General features: G+C 43.7%; 1 protein-coding gene across 5 annotated transcripts in view; it reads right to left on the bottom strand.

Annotated features, from left to right (window-relative positions):
- The window catches only part of LOC129831073 (trafficking protein particle complex subunit 9-like), a 364,192-nt gene that overhangs the window by 7,432 nt on the left and 337,636 nt on the right, over window positions 1-19,124 (bottom strand). The window contains exon 23 of one of the 5 annotated variants that reach the window (XM_055894096.1): window positions 1,555-1,606. The exons of 3 other annotated variants lie outside the window; for them this stretch is intronic. In XM_055894096.1, coding sequence (XP_055750071.1) covers window positions 1,555-1,606 — 52 coding nt within the window. Of the gene's footprint in view, window positions 1-1,554; window positions 1,607-14,472; window positions 14,849-19,124 lie in introns of those variants that run through there. One more of the 5 variants, XM_055894097.1, reaches the window with a different exon arrangement.

Here is a 19,124-nt window from a genome sequence, read left to right as displayed (position 1 = left end):
ACACACACACACACACACACACACACACACACACACACACACACACACACACACACACACACACACACTAGTGCAATGCCCTAGTATCTGTAGTAAGCAGTGCCAGTCAGAGCCGTTTAGGCCATGTGACATGAATGAGCTGGGTGTGGTTGAGTGTTGGGGTGCGTTCTCTGCTGTGGTGGGTGTTAAACCACAGGTTGCGGAGCCTCATTGGCAGACGTACACACAGAGAGGGAGCCTGAAGACTGAGCCGTGCCACCCAGAGCCAGGTTGGGCATCCCACCCCAGGGAGTCTGCACCTCTACCAGGGTGACATTCAGCTACACATCTACAGCTGTTTGAACCTGACACATCACATTCAGCTCAAGCTAACTATACATCTCATTGTCACTCTACAGTGCAGTCTCAACTCACTCCAAACTAAGCGATTTCTTTCATCAACCCAGAATAAGTATACAGAGGTGCTTTAAAGGACATTGTTTTATGTCTCTCTGTCAAAAAAAGTTGTCTTCAAAATGTGTTGTGATGGAATGTTTGACAGTGTAAGGAGAGCGGGAGAGACGACAGACAGACAAGTCAAACAGCAGCGATGTGATCAGTACAGAGATGTAACGTCGCTGTCAACGTTACCATTACCCCTGAGTAGCAGAGGGGTGTCTGGTGGAAATCCACTTTCAGTTCTAACTACAGTGTAAATTCCAGATTATTTTCTTGTCTTTTTACTCACACAAAAGCCAGGTCAATTATTCCTTGCAACTATGTTAAACATGGATCTTTGAGTATATGAATAGAGTAACATTTGTTCATGATAGTCGGGCTTTATCTCCATAGCTTGACGGGACCTGTGGGACTTAGCAAACACTTCTATAAGCCACAGTATTCATAGGCAGTAGAGCAGATTCTAACGTGACAACTTTCCAATTGGTTAGATTTAGTTGTTCAAAGGCTTGTCGCTAGGCGATCTAGTTCTAAACAGGGATGACGAATTTCAACACATTAACTATTGAACAAAAGAGGAACTTAAGTGGGAGATGGAGCTGAGGAGTCTAAACCAGGAGTAGGCAACTAGATTGAACCGCAGGCCGATGTCTGTCGGAGCGGATGGTCGGGGGCCGGAACATAATTATAATCATTTGTACACTGCAAATTGACCACAACTAAGCCTAAAAATAGATTGTCTTTGAAAATACCATTTCATACCATGATTACATTGAGACACGCTCACGTCTCTTTCTTCTTTGTTCGTGGGTATACCTGGGAACAGATTTCCTAAATTAAACTCATTTTACCTGAATTCCTGGTGATTTTACAGTCTTTTTATGACCCAAAAAACAATTGCGCTGCGGGCCGCCAGTTGCCGACCACTGGTCAACACACACACGCCCGCAAGCGTGCACAAACACACCCACATGTAAGCGCACGCACGCCTCAACCCCGACCTGACCATTTACCAACTCCTGGTCACTCCTCTCCTCCTTGGCAGTCCATACAAAGCCTGTGTGACTGAGGGAAGGAGGCAGGCAGTCATTAACATATTACTGTGGCTCTACTCACAGTTCAGAGCGGCCCGCAGTCGGAACGGAGCAAAGGGTTACAGAGGAGGAACCTGCAGGAAATAAATACAGCGAATATGTTAGAATTATGCAAATAACACCGATCAAACTAATGGCTATCACATTGACATTAGATGTCAGTTCGACCTCTCAGATCTTGTACGCCTTTCAATAAAGTGCTGCACCATTATGAGTGGCAATAAAAAATGTTCCTGGAAAAACCCATGTGACTTTAGGGCCTACATATCTTTCTGCATTTAGACAGCATCATAATCCAGACACCCAGGGATTGCTGAGCACCGGTGTGTGTGTGTTTCCCGAGCATGGTTTCCTCCGCTCTCCTCTTCCAACCTCCATGATAAACAGAGAAATATATCATGGTCTCTAAATAAGTAATGGACTCTGATTGGTGTTCCTCTTAACCAATAAACAAACGGAACGCAAAGAAACCAAGGCCTATGATTGGTTGACCCCCACGAGGCCCTCAGCATCTTGTTGCATCTTCCACAGAGAAGATAGTGACAGATTGTTCTTGAATAGAATACGCTGCATAGTGTGTGTGTTTAATGTTAAACACTACCACCACTGTTCCCCACCCTGCATGGTTCTCAGTGTTAAACAGGTGTGTGTGTTTAATGTTAAACACTACCACCACTGTTCCCCACCCTGCATGGTTCTCAGTGCTAAACAGGTGTGTGATATAAACCAGGTGATTAAACCATGTGTGTGATGTAAGTCTTTGGGGGGTTTGAGTGAACACACCTCACCCCAGTGCTGAGAGGATGAAGTGAAACAGAATGAATAGGTTGTATTGAAATACCCTGTTTTCTGTTACAGAACCAGAAGCCACCTATAACAGTAGAGAGAGAAGCTGGAGAACAAATTGTGCCCTTTCCTCCTTCTCATACTGGTGAGTGAGTGAGTGAGTGAGTGAGTGAGTGAGTGAGTGAGTGAGAGAGAGAGAGTGTGAGTGAGTGAGTGAGTGAGTGAGTGACTGAGTGAGTGAGTGACTGAGTGACTGAGTGACTGAGTGAGAGAGAGAGAGAGAGAGAGAGAGAGAGAGAGAGAGAGAGAGAGAGAATGTGGGGAAAGAAACGGTGAAATTAAACAAACCACTTTGCAGTCGCAACAAGTGGTCTGTAGCTTTCTTTTTTTGCTGTGGTCACACTCTACTGCTGAGGCAAAGAGCTGTGCTGCGGCGTCACCACAGCAACCAGGCTTGGCCCCAGACAGGGCAGGGCAGAGAGAGATCGGATAACGGAGAGAGAGAGTGTTAGCTGGAGGGAAAGAGAGAGAGGGAGAGAGAGAAAGATGGGAAGAGAGAGTGAAAGAGAGGAGAGACCTGCTGACTGCACTACATTATGATATGAGTGCGGCTATCACAGATCAAAACTATTGAGTCTGTGAGATAGAACAAACCTCACAGCATCTATTCTCCACCATAGAGCGGCTGCAGAGAACACAGCAGATAAGGTCTCCTCTCTAGGAATGACAACCATATTTTAGAGAGGTGCCAATTCTCCAGGATTACGCACGCTGCGTGTGTTCAGTGGCTGTCGTATCTCCAGGTTGATTCCACACAGTGGCATGATTCAGTCAGTCAGTCATATTCCATAGGAAGGAAACTAAATGACTCAGCAGGAAGACAGACAGGGGGTTCTCTCTTACTGCAACGTGACATTATGTCAGTGTCTTAAAACTACTTCTATATACTGTCATCTGGCACTGCTTGTTCAGGAGAAAATCCACTATATACTTTTGGTCATGTCAAAGTAGCTCCGTAGTCATACAGGTATTATGGTTCTATTAATGATGCCTTGCAGGCTAAATCAAGTGCCCCTAACGTAGTTGAAAGAATACAAATACTATGTGGACCCAGGTGTGGTAGTTAGGCCTAACTATGGGGGAGCGTAATAGTGCCCAGTGACCACTTTAGAGCAGGGACCTTGATGAATGAACGGACGGAGCCTGAGTGTGCTGGCTGTAAAAGGTTGCGGCGTGGCGTAACTAAAAATGTCCCCCACCCCGAAGCCATCTGGCCGATTATAACTAATCGCCATAACAACCAGCAGTACTTCTACTGTTGTCTTTCACCCCCTTAAACAATCAGCTTTTAAAGATTCAATCTGTTACAGCGAGAGGAGAACCGTTTTTTGTTTGTTGTTGTGTCTTGATCGCACAAGTTGAGGTACACAACATACACAATAGACCTTTCACTCAGTTTGTGGACTACTTTCTTTAATTGCTAAAGCATGTGACAGACTTAAGAGCTGGGAGGTAGTCTCTGTACTCTGTCTGTTTTGGCTAGCTATGTAGCAACATACGCAACATGGACGATAGGTAGTAAAACCTAAACAGTTGAATAAATCAGAAGATTGAACTCCTAGCATTACAACGTACTTATAAAGGCTCAGAGTAATGTTGGGCCATCTGTGTCTCCCTTTCAATAACTCTGTCGTTGTCACGGTTACTGTATGGTAACGACACGTTTTACACACTTCACAAATAAATCAGAATTGGTCGAATACAAATGACCAAACTTAATGGCAAGCCCCTAGCCACATAGCTTGGGAGTGTAGGACTGTTTATGTTTGGGGATGAGTGATGTCATTGGTCCTCTGTGAGATGTGGGTACTGTGCTGTACGGTGCTCTGGGAGCAGAGCTGGCTGCTGTCAGGGCTTTTGATCAAGACAGAGTAGTGGCTCTGTGACCAGCTCAGAGAGACAGTGAGAGACAGTGAGAGACAGTGAGTGAGAGAGTGAGAGTGAGAGTGAGAGTGAGAGAGAGAGAGAGAGAGAGAGAGAGAGAGAGAGAGAGAGAGAGAGAGAGAGAGAGAGAGAGAGCGAGCGAGCAGTGGCTCTGAGACCAGCATCTGAGAAAGAGAAACTCAGCAAAAAAAAGAACGTCCCTTTTTCAGGACCCTGTCTTTCCAATATAATTCGTAAAATTCCAAATAACTTCACAGATCTTCATTATAAAGGGTTTAAACACTGTTTCCCATGCTTGTTCAATAAATCATAAACAATTAATGAACATGCACCTGTGGAACGGTCGTTAAGACGGTAGGCAAATAAGGTCACAGTTATTTAAACATAGAACACTAAAGAGGCCTTTCTACTGACTCTGAAAAACACCAAAAGAAAGACGCCCAGGATCCTTGCTCATATGCGTGAACGTGCCTTAGGCATGCTGCAAGGAGGCATGAGGACTGCAGATGTGGCCAGGCAATAAATTGCAATGTCCGTACTGTGAGACACCTAAGACGGCGCTACAGAGAGACAGGACGGACAGATGATCGTCCTCGCAGTGGCAGACCATGTGTAACAACACCTGCACAAGATCGGTACATCCGAACATCACACCTGCGGGACAGGTACAGGATGGCAACAACAACTGCCCGAGTTACACCAGGAACGCACAATCCCTCCATCAGTGCTCAGACTGTCCGCAATAGGCTGAGAGGCTGGACTGAGGGCTTGATGGCCTGTTGTAAGGCAGGTCCTCACCAGACATCACTGGCAACAACGTTGCCCATAGGGACAAACCCACCGTCGCTGGACCAGACAGGACTGGTAAAAAGTGCTCTTCACCGGCGAGTCGAGGTTTTGTCTCACCAGGGGTGATGGTCGGATTCACGTTTATCGTCGAAGGAATGAGCGTTAAACCGAGGCCTGTACCCTGGAGTGGGATCGATTTGGAGGTGGAGGGTCCGTCATGGTCTGGGGTGGTGTGTCACAGCATCATCGGACTGAGTTTGTTGTCATTGCAGGCAATCTTAACGCTGTGTGTTACAAGGAAGACATCCTCCTTCCCTCATGTGGTACCCTTCCTGCAGGCTCATCCTGACATGACCCTCCAGCATGACAATGCCACCAGCCATGCTGCTCGTTCTGTGTGTGATTTCCTGCAAGACAGGAATGTCAGTGTTCTGCCATGGCCAGCGAAGAGACCGGATCTCAATCCCATTGAGCACGTCTGGGACCTGTTGAATCGGAGGGTGAGGGCTAGGGTCATTCCCCCCAGACATGTCTGGGAACTTGCAGGGGCCTTGGTGGAAGAGTGGGATAACATCTCACAGCAAGAACTGGCAAATCTGGTGCAGTCCATGAGGAGGAGATACACTGCAGTACTTAATGCAGCTGGTGGCCACACCAGATACTGACTGTTACTTTTGATTTTGACCACCCCTTTGTTCAGGGACACATTATTCAATTTCTATTAGTCACATGTCTGTGGAACTGAATCTTGTTTTGTTCATACAAATATTTACACATGTTAAGTTTGCTGAAAATAAACGCAGTTGACAGTGACAGGACATTTCTTTTTTTGCTGAGTTTATACTGTATGGCAGTGGGAGAGAGCCTAAGTAAGAGAGACTGACTGGCCCCCGCCTGACTGAATGTCCAGCTTATCAACTAAACAAAACAGTGGACGCATACTGTACACATGCACACCTCTCTCCTCTGAATGGCTGTCATTTTGGTTGGGTCCAAATTGGTGATTTTTGGTTCTAACAACCGTGTCTTTGTGAGACGTGGTGTGTGTGAACGGATGATCTCTGCATGTGTTTTTCCCACTGTAAAGCATGGAGGAGGAGGTGTTATGGTGTGGGGGATACTTTGCTGGTGACACTGTCTGTGATTTATTTAGAATCCAAGGCACCCTTAACCTGCATGGCTACCACAGCATTCTGCAGCGATATGCCATCCCATCTTTTGGGCTTAGTGGGACTATCATTTGTTTTTCAACAGGACAATGACCCATCACACCTCCAGGCTGTGTAAGGGCTATTTGACCAAGAAGGAGAGTGATGGAGTGGCTGTCATTTTGGTTGCTGGCTTCTTCCCAAAATAATCAGTTGAGGAACGTTGGGGACGGTCACTTTGAATAAAACCATCCCAGGTTCTTCTAAAGATATACATCTGACTTCTATTGAGTGCCAAAAAACTATGGAGAATAAATACAAGTTGAAGTCGGAAGTTTACATACACCTTAGCCAAATACATTTAAACTCAGTTTTCACAATTCCTGACATTTAATCCTATAAAAAATGTCCTGTCTTAGGTCAGTTAGGATCACCACTGTATTTTAAGAATGTGAAATGTCAGAATAATAATAGAGAGAATGATTAATTTCAGCTTTTATTTCTTTCATCACATTCCCAGTGGGTCAGAAGTTTACATACACTCAATTAGTATTTGGTAGCAATACCTTTAAATTGTTTAACTTGGGTCAAATGTTTCGGGCAGCCTTCCACAAGCTTCCCACAATAAGTTGGGTGAATTTTGGCCCATTCCTCCTGACAGAGCTGGTGTAACTGAGTCAGATTTGTAGGCCTCCTTGCTCGCACACGCTTTTTCAGTTCTGCCCACAAATTTTCTATGGGATTGAGGTCAGGGCTTTGTGATGGCCACTCCAATACCTTGACTTTGTTGTCCTTAAGCCATTTGCCACAACTTTGGAAGTATGCTTGGGGTCATTGTCCATTTGGAAGACCCAAGTTTTTACTTCCTGACTGATGTCTTGAGATGTCGCTTCAATTTATCCACATAATTTTCCTCTCTCATGATGCCATCTATTTTGTGAAGTACACCAGTCCCTCCTGCAGCAAAGCACCCCCACAACATGATGCTGCCACCCCTGTGCTTCACGGTTGGGATGGTGTTCTTCAGCTTGCAAGCCTCCCCCTTTTTCCTCCAAACATAACAATGGTCGTTATGGCCAAACAGTTCTATTTTTGTTTAATCAGACCAGAAGACATTTCTCCAAAAAGTACGATCTTTCTCCCCATGTGCAGTTGCTAACCGTAGTCTAGCTTTTTTATGGCGGTTTTGGAGCAGTGGCTTCTTCCTTGCTGAGCAGCCTTTCAGGTTATGTCGATATAGGACTCGTTTTACTGTGGATATAGATACTTGTGTACCTGTTTCCTCCAGCATCTTCACAAGGTCCTTTGCTGTTGTTCTGGGATTGATTTGCACTTTTCGCACAAAAGTACGTTCATCTCTAGGAGACAGAACGCGTCTCCTTCCTGAGTGGTATGACGGCTGCGTGGTCCCATGGTGTTTATACTTGCGTACTATTGTTTGTACAGATGAACATAGTACCTTCAGGCGTTTGGAAATTGTTCACAAGGAAGAACCAGACGTGTGGAGGTCTACAATTTTTTTCCTGAGGTCTTGGCTGATTTCTTTTGACTTTCCCATGATGTCAAGCAAGTTTGAAGGTCGGCCTTGAAATACATCCACAGGTACACCTCCAATTGACTCAAATTATGTAAATTTGCCTATCAGAAGCTTCTAAAGTCATGCCATCATTTTCTGGAATTTTCCAAGCTGTTTAAAGGCACAGCCAATTTAGTGTATGTAAACTTCTGACCCACTGGAATTGTGATACAGTGAATTATAAGTGAAATATTCTGTCTGTAAACAACTGTTAGAAAAATGACTTGTGTCATGTACAATGTAGATGTCCTAACCGACTTGCCAAAACTATAGTTTGTTGACAAGAAATTTGTGGAGTGGTTGAAAAACGAGTTTTAATGACTCCAACCTAAGTGTATGTAAAATTCCGACTTCAACTGTAACTATTACTTTATTTCATGAATACAGTTAGTTCCAAAAGTATTAGGACAGTGAACGTTTTGTTGTTGTTTTGCTCAGATTTAATTTGAGGGTGTTTTCATCCATATCGGGTGAACCATTTAGAAATTACAACACTTTTTGTACATAGTCCCCCCATTTTAGAGGACCTAAAGTATTGGGACAAATTCACTTATATGTGTATTAAAGTAGTCAAAAGTTTAGTATTAGGACCATATTCATAGCATACAATGACCACAGTACATCAAGCTTGTGACTCTACAAATGTGTAGGATGCATTTGCTGTTTGTTTTGGTTGCGTTTCAGATTATTTTGTGGCCATTAGAAATTCAAGTTAAATAATGTATCGTGTTATTTTGGAGTCACTTTTAATGTAAGTAAGAATATAATATGTTTTTAAACACTTCTACATTAACGTGGATGCTACCATGATTACAGATAATCCTATATGAATCGTGAGAAAGTTAGAAGCACAAATATCATACACCCCCAAAAATGCCCACCTCCCCTGTTATTGTAATGGTGAGCGGTTAGCATGTCTTGGGGGTATGATATTTGTGTGTCTAACTTTCTCCCTCATCATTATTCACAATTCAGTCAGCATTATCCATAATCATGGTAGCATCCACATTCATGTAGTAGTGTTTAGGAACATATTATATTCTTATTTACAATAAAAGTGACGACAAAATGACACAATACATTATTTACTCATTTCAAAATAATCTTAAACACAACCAAAACAACCAGCAACTGCATCCAACAAATGTGTAGGGTCACATGCTTGACGTAGTCATTGCGTGCTATGAATGTGGGACCAAATACTTCACTTTTTACTACTTTAATACACATAAGTGAATTTGTCCCAATACTAAAGCTGACAGTCTGCACTTTTACCTTCTAGTCATTGTTTGATTTCAAATCCAAAGTGGTGGAGTAGGAGACAAAACAACACAAAATGTGTCAGTGTCCCAATACTTTTGGAACTCACTGTATATGGGAGGGTGGTGGTAATAGCTTTCTTTCCCCTCCACACACAACATTCCCAACAGAGACGTTTCTCTTCTTCTCCTGTAGACTCTCTGTCTCTGTGGTCGCCATAGCACCGGCACCCCATAATACTGCAACGAGGAGATAGAGCGAGAGCGGCCATATGCCATTGGATACCAATGGCTCCATCCAAAAGGTGAATATCTAATTTGAGCTGCATCGTGTGTCTGACATTTGATCCCTCTCTCGGATTCTCCTTTCCCAACTTCAGCCAGAACCAATTGAGGCAATTTCCATGTATAATTAGCCATTCTATTTGAGGCTTCCTGAACTGAATTGGCAGCTCTTGTTATTTGTTATTCAGTCCAGATAGGCCAGGGGGAAAGCAGGCTACATTTAATGCAATAAATGTTTGGAAATGTTTTATTTGTTAGACAATACTCTATGGTACTCCCACATCCGCCTCCTTCTCATGCAGTAGTGAAGGTAGCACAGCACACTCTTAACCATGAGGTCAGTTCTGTGTTTTCACCCCAATGGTTGAGGTTACGATGTGGTGAAAGTGAAGTTGATTCTAGATCTGTGCCCAAGGGCAGCATTTACCCAGAACAGAGCCTAAACTGCAGTAAAACTCACCTGGTTCAGCACCATGGACAGCTCCTTGTAGCCTACCACATCCCGTCCTTCAGGCCTGCCACTACATCCCGAGTCAATAGATTTTCATTCAACAACCATCGTATTCCTATTCTCTAAAGGGCGTATACAGTATACGGTAAACAAACAGCGTTCAGCATTTTACAAATGTGACATTGATTCATTAGTGTTAACACACCACCTTTGAGCTGTTTCACCCCAGCTACATCCCTGATAGAAACACAGGAGACAACAGTCCAACTCTGAGGACCCAATGTTGTCTACAGCAGCCCCAGTGTTGTCTACAGCAGCCCCAATGTTGTCTACAGCAGGCCCAGTGTTATCTACAGCAGCCCCAGTGTTGTGGGGGATAAAGAAATAACAGATCTCAACAGCCAGGTTGTTGGGAGGAATACTGAAGCTGCTTGACTAACTCTGATAATAATCCATCTCTCTAACATCCAGAGCAGGACAAGGCCACACTGGTCCTACAGTGCCGCAGACACTTCATGTTTTTGATTTAACCTGGAAGACCAAGTGTGTTGAGTTTAGTCAACCACTGAACTGATGAATGAGTTCAGTTGGTCAGGTGTGGTGCCTAGTTGGGACACAATCCTGTAGTACCTGCAGCACTCTGGGAGCAGGGTTGCCTACCCCTGATCCAGAGAATTGAGGATTAAAACATATATATATACAGTATGTCTTTTTTTTTTATACCTCACTTTCCTTGGAGAGTAGAATCTATTTTCAGCCCATTTTAAAAGCATTGACCACTTAAGAAAGTAATGAGACTGATAAGTTGCCAGGTAAGCCAATGTGTTTTACCTAGCCATTATTCTGCTTCAACATGGTCCAACATGACAGCATCTATTGCTCTTCTCCCAACATGGTCCAACATGCTTCAACATGGTCCAACATGATAGCATCTATTGCTCTTCTCCCATCATAGTTTAACATGGTCCAACATGGTTTAACATGGTCCAACATGATAGCATCTATTGCTCTTCTCCCAACATGGTCCAACATGCTTCAACATGGTCCAACATGATAGCATCTATTGCTCTTCTCCCATCATAGTTTAACATGGTCCAACATGGTTTAACATGGTCCAACATGGTTTAACATGGTCCAACATGATAGCATCTATTGCTCTTCTCCCATCATAGTTTAACATGGTCCAACATGGTTTAACATGGTCCAACATGATAGCATCTATTGCTCTTCTCCCAACATGGTTTAACATGGTCCAACATGCTTCAACATGGTCCAACATGACAGCATCTATTGGTCTTCTCCCAACATGGTCCAACATGCTTCAACATGGTCCAACATGGTTTAACATGGTCCAACATGATAGCATCTATTGCTCTTCTCCCAACATGGTCCAACATGGTTTAACATGGTCCAACATGATAGCATCTATTGCTCTTCTCCCAACATGGTTTAACATGGTCCAACATGGTCCAACATGATAGCATCTATTGCTCTTCTCCCATCATAGTTTAACATGGTCCAACATGGTTTAACATGGTCCAACATGCTTCAACATGGTCCAACATGATAGCATCTATTGCTCTTCTCCCAACATGGTTTAACATGGTCCAACATGCTTCAACATGGTCCAACATGATAGCATCTATTGCTCTTCTCCCAACATGGTTTAACATGGTCCAACATGCTTCAACATGGTCCAACATGATAGCATCTATTGCTCTTCTCCCAACATGGTCCAACATGGTTTAACATGGTCCAACATGCTTCAACATGGTCCAACATGGTTTAACATGGTCCAACATGATAGCATCTATTGCTCTTCTCCCAACATGGTTTAACATGGTTTAACATGGTCCAACATGGTTCAACATGGTCCAACATGATAGCATCTATTGCTCTTCTCCCAACATGTTTCATGGTAACATTAGCCTATATTCCACTCTGAAAACCCTTGAGGGAATTCAAGAACAAAATAATCCAGTGATTTGTTCGGCCGATTTTCCAACATCGCTGAACGTCAAACTCTTCGGGAGAACATTGGGATTCTAGTCGTTTCACTAATTAAATCTTTGCACAGATCACATCTCATTAAAATCTGGATGAATATTTTTGCTCGTCGGTCTTCAGCCTGAAGGAGATGTATCATTAGTATTAATGGAAGACTAGCTTCCCCATGGAGGCCGACTGTTATTCCTTATTCGCAACGGATACAGTACCACTCATTATTGTTGATTCATATTAGAATTCTACAACATGCCTGAGACAAGAGAACTCATTACACTTCATTTTTAGTCTAAAATAGTGTTCATCGACAGACAGCCGTTGACAGAGGACAGACGATAAACACACACACACACAGTTTTTTTGGTTCTGGGTTACCTTGGAAAGATGATATTAACAGATCCAACAAACATTTCCAGGATTTAGTCAGTTTTCCATGTACCTCAATAACTGTATGGCAGCAATAAACATATATAACATTAGTCTGTGATGAGACGGTGTGTTCCAGGGAAGTAAACACATAGTCTACTCTACAATACAGTAAGAGAAGTAGCATGAGTCTCTAAAGACCAACAAAAACAGCACTGCTTCAAAGACACTCAGCCACAACACAGAGACAATTGTATTCATTGTATTCATTGGCCGTACATGAAAAATGCATTATCCTCCGGGGCACCATACAGGAGAACGGTTCTTGTGAACAACAGATATAAAGCCTTTATCTACTATCATTATCAAATATTTGCCAACTGGGAACGTATAGAAGTTCATTGAGCTGGAGATGCATTGCTTTGTAAAGGATCCACCTCTGTTTCCTACAGTATGACATCATCTCTCTCCAAGACTGGAAAAATAAACAGTAGCATGGACCATGGCCTGCTGCCACTATCCCAATACACACACAAGCACATACACAGGCCTGCACGTACACACAATGGCCCGCCACTATCCCAATACACACACAAGCACGCATGCACATACACAGGCCTGCACGTACACACAAAGGCCTGCTGCCACTATCCCAATACACACACAAGCACGCATGCACATACACAGGCCTGCACATACACACAATGGCCCGCCCCTATCCCAATACACACACAAGCACGCATGCACATACACAGGCCTGCACATACACACAATGGCACGCCACTAACCCAATACACACACAAGCACGCATGCACATACACAGGCCTGCACATACACACAATGGCCCGCCATTATCCCAATCCATTGACTGACTCCTGCACCGCTTACCAATACTAGGACTAGGAGGACTATGAGGGATGGAGTGTGTTTGTTTGAAGAGGAGAAAGAGGAGGAGAGAAGATAGGATGAGGGACCAAGGGGGAAAACACCATTGATTGTTTTGACTAATCAGTGCTGAACCAGCCTCATTAAGATACAGGAGGACTCCCCTGGGTGGATCAGAGAGGAACATGGGTTGCTGTCATATAATGCAGTGATGCGCGCACACACACGCACACACACCTACACCACAAAAGCACACTTTCCTTTTCCTGCCTTATTACACTGCTCCAACCCCCCTCTCTCCCCCTCTCAGTTAATTTGCTTTCAAGTGAATTATGCAAATGAGACACTTTCACCTTTGATATTAACTCCTTAATACGCAGACATACTGTACCTTAAGGCATAGCAACAAGAGCTTAACGTTAATGACAATGAAGGCAAAACTAACTCTACTGTTCGGCTCCCTGAGAGATCTTCATTTCACTTTAGCCGTGTGTTCAATGAGGCCTGAACTTCAATTGGAGTTGTTAGCCTGCAGGAGACAGAAGCCAGACAGACTACGCTAGACTACACTAGACTATACTAGTCTACACTAGACTACCCTAGACTACGCTAGTCTACACTAGACTACGCTAGACTACACTAGACTATGCTAGACTACACTAGACTACGCTAGTCTACGCTAGACTACGCTACGCTAGACTACACTACACTAGACTACGATAGACTACACTAGTCTACACTAGACTACACTAGACTACGCTAGTCTACACTAGACTACACTAGACTACGCTAGTCTACACTAGACTACGCTAGACTACGCTACGCTAGACTACACTACACTAGACTACACTACGCTAGACTACGCTACACTAGACTACACTACACTAGTCTACGCTAGACTACACTAGTCTACACTGGACTACTACGCTAGTCTACACTAGACTACGCTAGACTGCACTAGACTACACTAGACTACACTACGCTAGACTACACTACGCTAGACTACACTACGCTAGACTACACTAGACTACACTACGCTAGACTACGCTAGACTACACTACGCTAGACTACGCTAGACTACACTAGACTACACTACGCTAGACTACGCTAGACTACACTACGCTAGACTACACTACGCTAGACTACACTACACTACGCTAGACTACGCTAGACTACACTACGCTAGACTACGCTAGACTACACTACGCTAGACTACACTAGACTACACTACGCTAGACTACACTAGACTACACTACGCTAGACTACACTACGCTAGACTACACTAGACTACACTACGCTAGACTACGCTAGACTACGCTGCACTAGACTACACAAGTCTACACTAGACTATGCTAGACTACACTAGACTACACAAGTCTACACTAGACTACGCTAGACTACACTAGTCTACACAAGTCTACGCTAGACTACGCTAGACTACGCAAGACTACACTAGTCGGAGTCAGGGAGCGGATGCATGCAAACTATTTTCCAGTCTGAGTCAAAGCATCTTAATTTGAAAAAGTCATTAAGGCACTTGATTAAGGAAACCCTTTAATGTATTTCTGAGGGTGCCACACAAACACAGCGAAGTGCTCCAAGACATCACAATTCAACGCAATCAACTTCTGCACCAGCGTTCTTATAACCAGTCTTCGTAAAGTGGATGTTCCTTTGTCTCCTTCCTTCCACCTCCTCTGGATGCATGCCTGCCTTACAGTGGGAGGATCCTTACCTGCCTTAGCTGTTACGGTCTTAACACTTCCACACTAACCACTCCTAGTGAGGCTGCATGTAGCCATGCCAGTCTGCCAGATGATCTCCTAGGGAGGAACAGACAGGCAATAGCTGCTAAATGAGTGTCATCAGTTACATTTAATTACGTAAAGATATGGGGTAGAAGGAAACCCTGCTGCCCCGCACACCCTGGGGCCGCAGTGCGCTGTTACCCTGCTCCTGTTTTTTGGTCTGAGGAAGGAAACATTTTAAAAACGTTTGACGTTTTATTTTTTTCCTGCAGTTCAGCAATGTGGTATCAGGCTGCCATGGTTACGTACAGTAGCTGTGCAGCGATGCTCCCCATCCAACCTGACAGAGCTTGAGAGGATCGGCATAGAAGAATGGGAGAAACTCCACAAATGCAGGTGTATCAAGCTTGTAGCATCATTCCCAAGAAGACTTGAGGCTGTAATGCTGCCAAAGGTACTTCAAAGTACTGAGGGGTCTGAATACTTATGTAAATGTTATAGTTCGTTTTTAAAAAACTTTTTTTGATTTGTCATTATGGGGTTTTGTGTGTAGATTGATGAAAAAAATCAATGTAATCCATTTTAGAATAAGGCTGTAACGTAACAGAATGTGGAAAAAGTGAGGTCTGAAATACTATCCAAATGCACTGTAGAAACACAGCAAGGGGGAATACAGCCGCTGCTGATTCATGGGAAAAAACTGAGTGTGTGTTCGTTTGAGGTAACAGAGCTTTTGGCTGCTGTTTCAAATGTTCCCCAAATGTGTCCCAACTGTGAGTAGGACATAGTCCCACATTTTCTTCCCCACTGTGGGTGAATTTCAACTTTCAGGGAAAGCAGACATTCCGTTATTGTATCACTGACATTCATGTCCTTTCTAGGAACTAATCATTTGAGTGATGAACCATTGTTTAAAGGACAGCATGTTTTAAAGGCATGCTCTCCCTCTTTCTTTCTCCATGTGAGAAGCTCTCCTATCGTCTTTCTGCAGTTCACTCTGAGGTGTGTGAACAATACCTTTCGCCCAGAGCCTTTAAGTTCCAATTAGTAAGAGAAAACAGTGGTTCCCTTTAAAGGTCAACTGCCCCTTAGAACCAACTTCTCTGGTTTTAAACGGCCTATGTAGCATCGGTATTTATTTATTTATTTATTTATTTTACCGTTATTTTACCAGGTAAGTTGACTGAGAACACGTTCTCATTTGCAGCAACGACCTGGGGAATAGTTACAGGGGAGAGGAGGGGGATGAATGAGCCAATTGTAAACTGGGGATTATTAGGTGACCATGATGGTTTGAGGGCCAGATTGGGAATTTAGCCAGGACACCGGGGTTAACACCCCTACTCTTACGATAAGTGCCATGGGATCTTTAATGACCTCAGAGAGTCAGGACACCCGTTTAACGTCCCATCCGAAAGACGGCACCCTATACAGGACAGTGTCCCCAATCACTGCCCTGGGGCATTGGGATATTTTTTAGACCAGAGGAAAGAGTGCCTCCTACTGGCCCTCCAACACCACTTCCAGCAGCATCTGGTCTCCCATCCAGGGACTGACCAGGACCAACCCTGCTTAGCTTCAGAAGGTATGAGTCAGAAACATTCATTGTAGTGTCAAAATTGACCACTAAGTGTAAATAGGATAATTTGTGACAAAGTCAGTCTCGTCCAAAACTGAGTTTTGTGAATTTGTTACGACTTACTGTAGAGTTGGGATGGGTATGGATTACGATCATGCCCACTTGCCCAGTGCCCATTAACACAAGAGAAGCAGCTATGCTGATTGCACTCTATCAGCTGTGCACGCTCTATCCAATCATAGCAGCCAGAACCTCCATTACGCAGTGCCTCAGACTTGCTAACATAAGTGAACACGTCGCCAATGTAATGTTAAGATAACCCTTGCTGATAATCCCTGGCCACTTGCTGATGTGTTTGATAGTGTCAATCACTCGAGTCTGCCACTTTTTGGGGAAAATTTTGAATTGATACAATCAGAGCACACTTTCATCCCAACTGCAACTTGTCAATATACCAAAACTAATTTGCATCATGATTCCCTATGAAACACTGACAGAAAGACAGACACACACTCTGGTAATAGATAGTGAGATTATACAATTGTGCGAGAAAGACCTCAGCAGAAACTTCTAAATTAATTACAGATTTCTTGATTGATCTTTTATGTTGTTGTTGGTATGGTGAGTCAGGACAGAACAAACAATAGTACCTGCCAGGGTACGATACGCAAACATAATACACCAACATCAAACCACACCCCCAGGACAACTTTCGTTTGGCTTCTGTCAGGGCCGCTAGCATTACTTAATGAGCAACCATCAAAACGAGGCCAAATCAGAAAGTGCAGTGGCCCTTTAAAGAGAGGGTTTACATTCAACTACATGAATGGAGTTGGGCTCTGAGTGGAAGAGAAACGTATGAAAGACATGTCTGTTCTGGTGAGACACCATTGTGAGGTTAAAAGACAAAATGTAACGAGAGGTCCGAGTTACACAACCCTCAAAAAACGTTATCGCATCCAAGGTTACACAACTTACTCAACAACATGAAAACGAGTCAATGTACTTTTAGAACACAGAAAAAAAATGAAAGGCTGGGATTGTGATTGTGACAGAGCATGGGGCAAAAAACCCAGATTAAAATATATAAATCAAGTCACCACAAAGCTATTATAGGGGTTTCTAGGGGTTACATATGCTGTGATAGAGGTATTGAGGGGTTATACAGTGCATTCGGAATGTATTCAGACCCCTTGACTTTTTCCACAATTTGTTACTCTACAGCCTTATTCTAAAAGCAAAAACTTTTTAATTTTTTTTTAATGTATGCTAATTTATAAAAAATACAAAACTGAAATATCACATTTACATTAGTATTTAGATGCTTTTTACTCAGTACTTTGTTGAAGCACTTTTGGCAGCGATTACAGCATTGATTCTTCTTGGATATGATGCTACAAGCTTGGCACACCTGTATTTGGGGAGTTTCTCCCATTCTTCTCTGCAGATCACTCAAGGTGTCAGGTTGGATGGGGAGCGTTGCTGCACAGATATTTTCAGGTCTGTCCAGAGATGTTTGATCGGGTTCAAGTCCGGGCTCTGGCTGGGTCACTCAAGGACATTCAGAGACTTGTCCCGAAGCCGCTCCTGCGTTTTCTTGGCTGTGTGCTTAGGGTCGTTGCCCTGTTGTAAGGTGAACATTTACCCCAGTCTGAGGTCCCGAGCACTCTGGAGAAGGTTTTCATTAAGGATCTCTCTGTACTTTGCTCCGTTCATCTTTGCCTCGATCCTGACTAGTCTCCCAGTACCTGCCTCTGAAAATCATCCCCACAGCATGATGCTGCAACCACCATGCTTCACCGTAGGTATGGTGCCAGGTGTCCTCCAGACGTGACGCTTGGCATTCAGGCCAAAGAGTTCAATCTTGGTTTCATCAGACCAGAGAATGTTGTTTATCATGGTCTGAGACTCCTTTAGGTGCCTTTTGGCAAACTCCAAGTGGGCCGTCAGGTGGCTTTTACTGAGGAGTGGCTTCCGTCTGGCCACTCTACCATAAAGGCCTGATTGGTGGAGCACTGCAGAGATGGTTGGGCTTCTGGAAGGTTCTCCCATCTCCACAGAGGAACTACAGAGCACTGTCAGAATGACCATCGGGTTTTTGGTCACCTCCCTGACCAAGGCCCTTCTCCCTCGATTGCTCAGTCTGGCCGGGCGGCCAGCTCTAGGAAGAGTCTTGGTGGTTCCAAACATCTTCCATTTAAGAATGATGGAGGCCACTGTGTTCTTGGGGCCTTTCAATGCTGCAGACATAAGATCTGTGCCTTGACACAATCCTGTTTCGGGGCTCTACGGACAATTCCGTCAACCTCGTGGTTTGGTTTTTGCTCTGACATGCACTGTCAACTGTGTGACCTTATATAGACAGGTGTGTGCCTTTCCAAATCATGTCCAATCAATTGAATTTACCACAGGTGGACTCCAATCAAGTTGTAGAAACACCAGGGATGATCAATGGAAACAGGAAGCCTCGGAGCTCAAAGTCTCATAGCAAAGGGTCTGAAAATCTATTTAAAAAAAGGTATTTCTGTTCTTTATTTTTAATAAATTTACATAACTTCTAAAAACCTGTTTTCGCTTTGTCAATATGAGGTAACGTGTGTAGATTGCTTAGGATTTTTATTTATTTAATCAATTTTAGAATAAGGTTGTAAAGCAACAAAATGTGTAAAAAGTCAAGGGGTCTGAATACTATCCGAAGGCACTGCATATGCTGTGATAGGTGTATCTCTGGGTTATATATGATGTGATAGGGGAATCTAGGGTTTATATATG

This window comes from Salvelinus fontinalis, chromosome 32 (assembly GCF_029448725.1).
Source record: "Salvelinus fontinalis isolate EN_2023a chromosome 32, ASM2944872v1, whole genome shotgun sequence".
NCBI lineage: Eukaryota > Metazoa > Chordata > Actinopteri > Salmoniformes > Salmonidae > Salvelinus > Salvelinus fontinalis.
The sequence above is the reverse complement of the archived record's forward strand: the minus strand, read 5'-3'. Positions and strand labels throughout refer to the sequence as shown.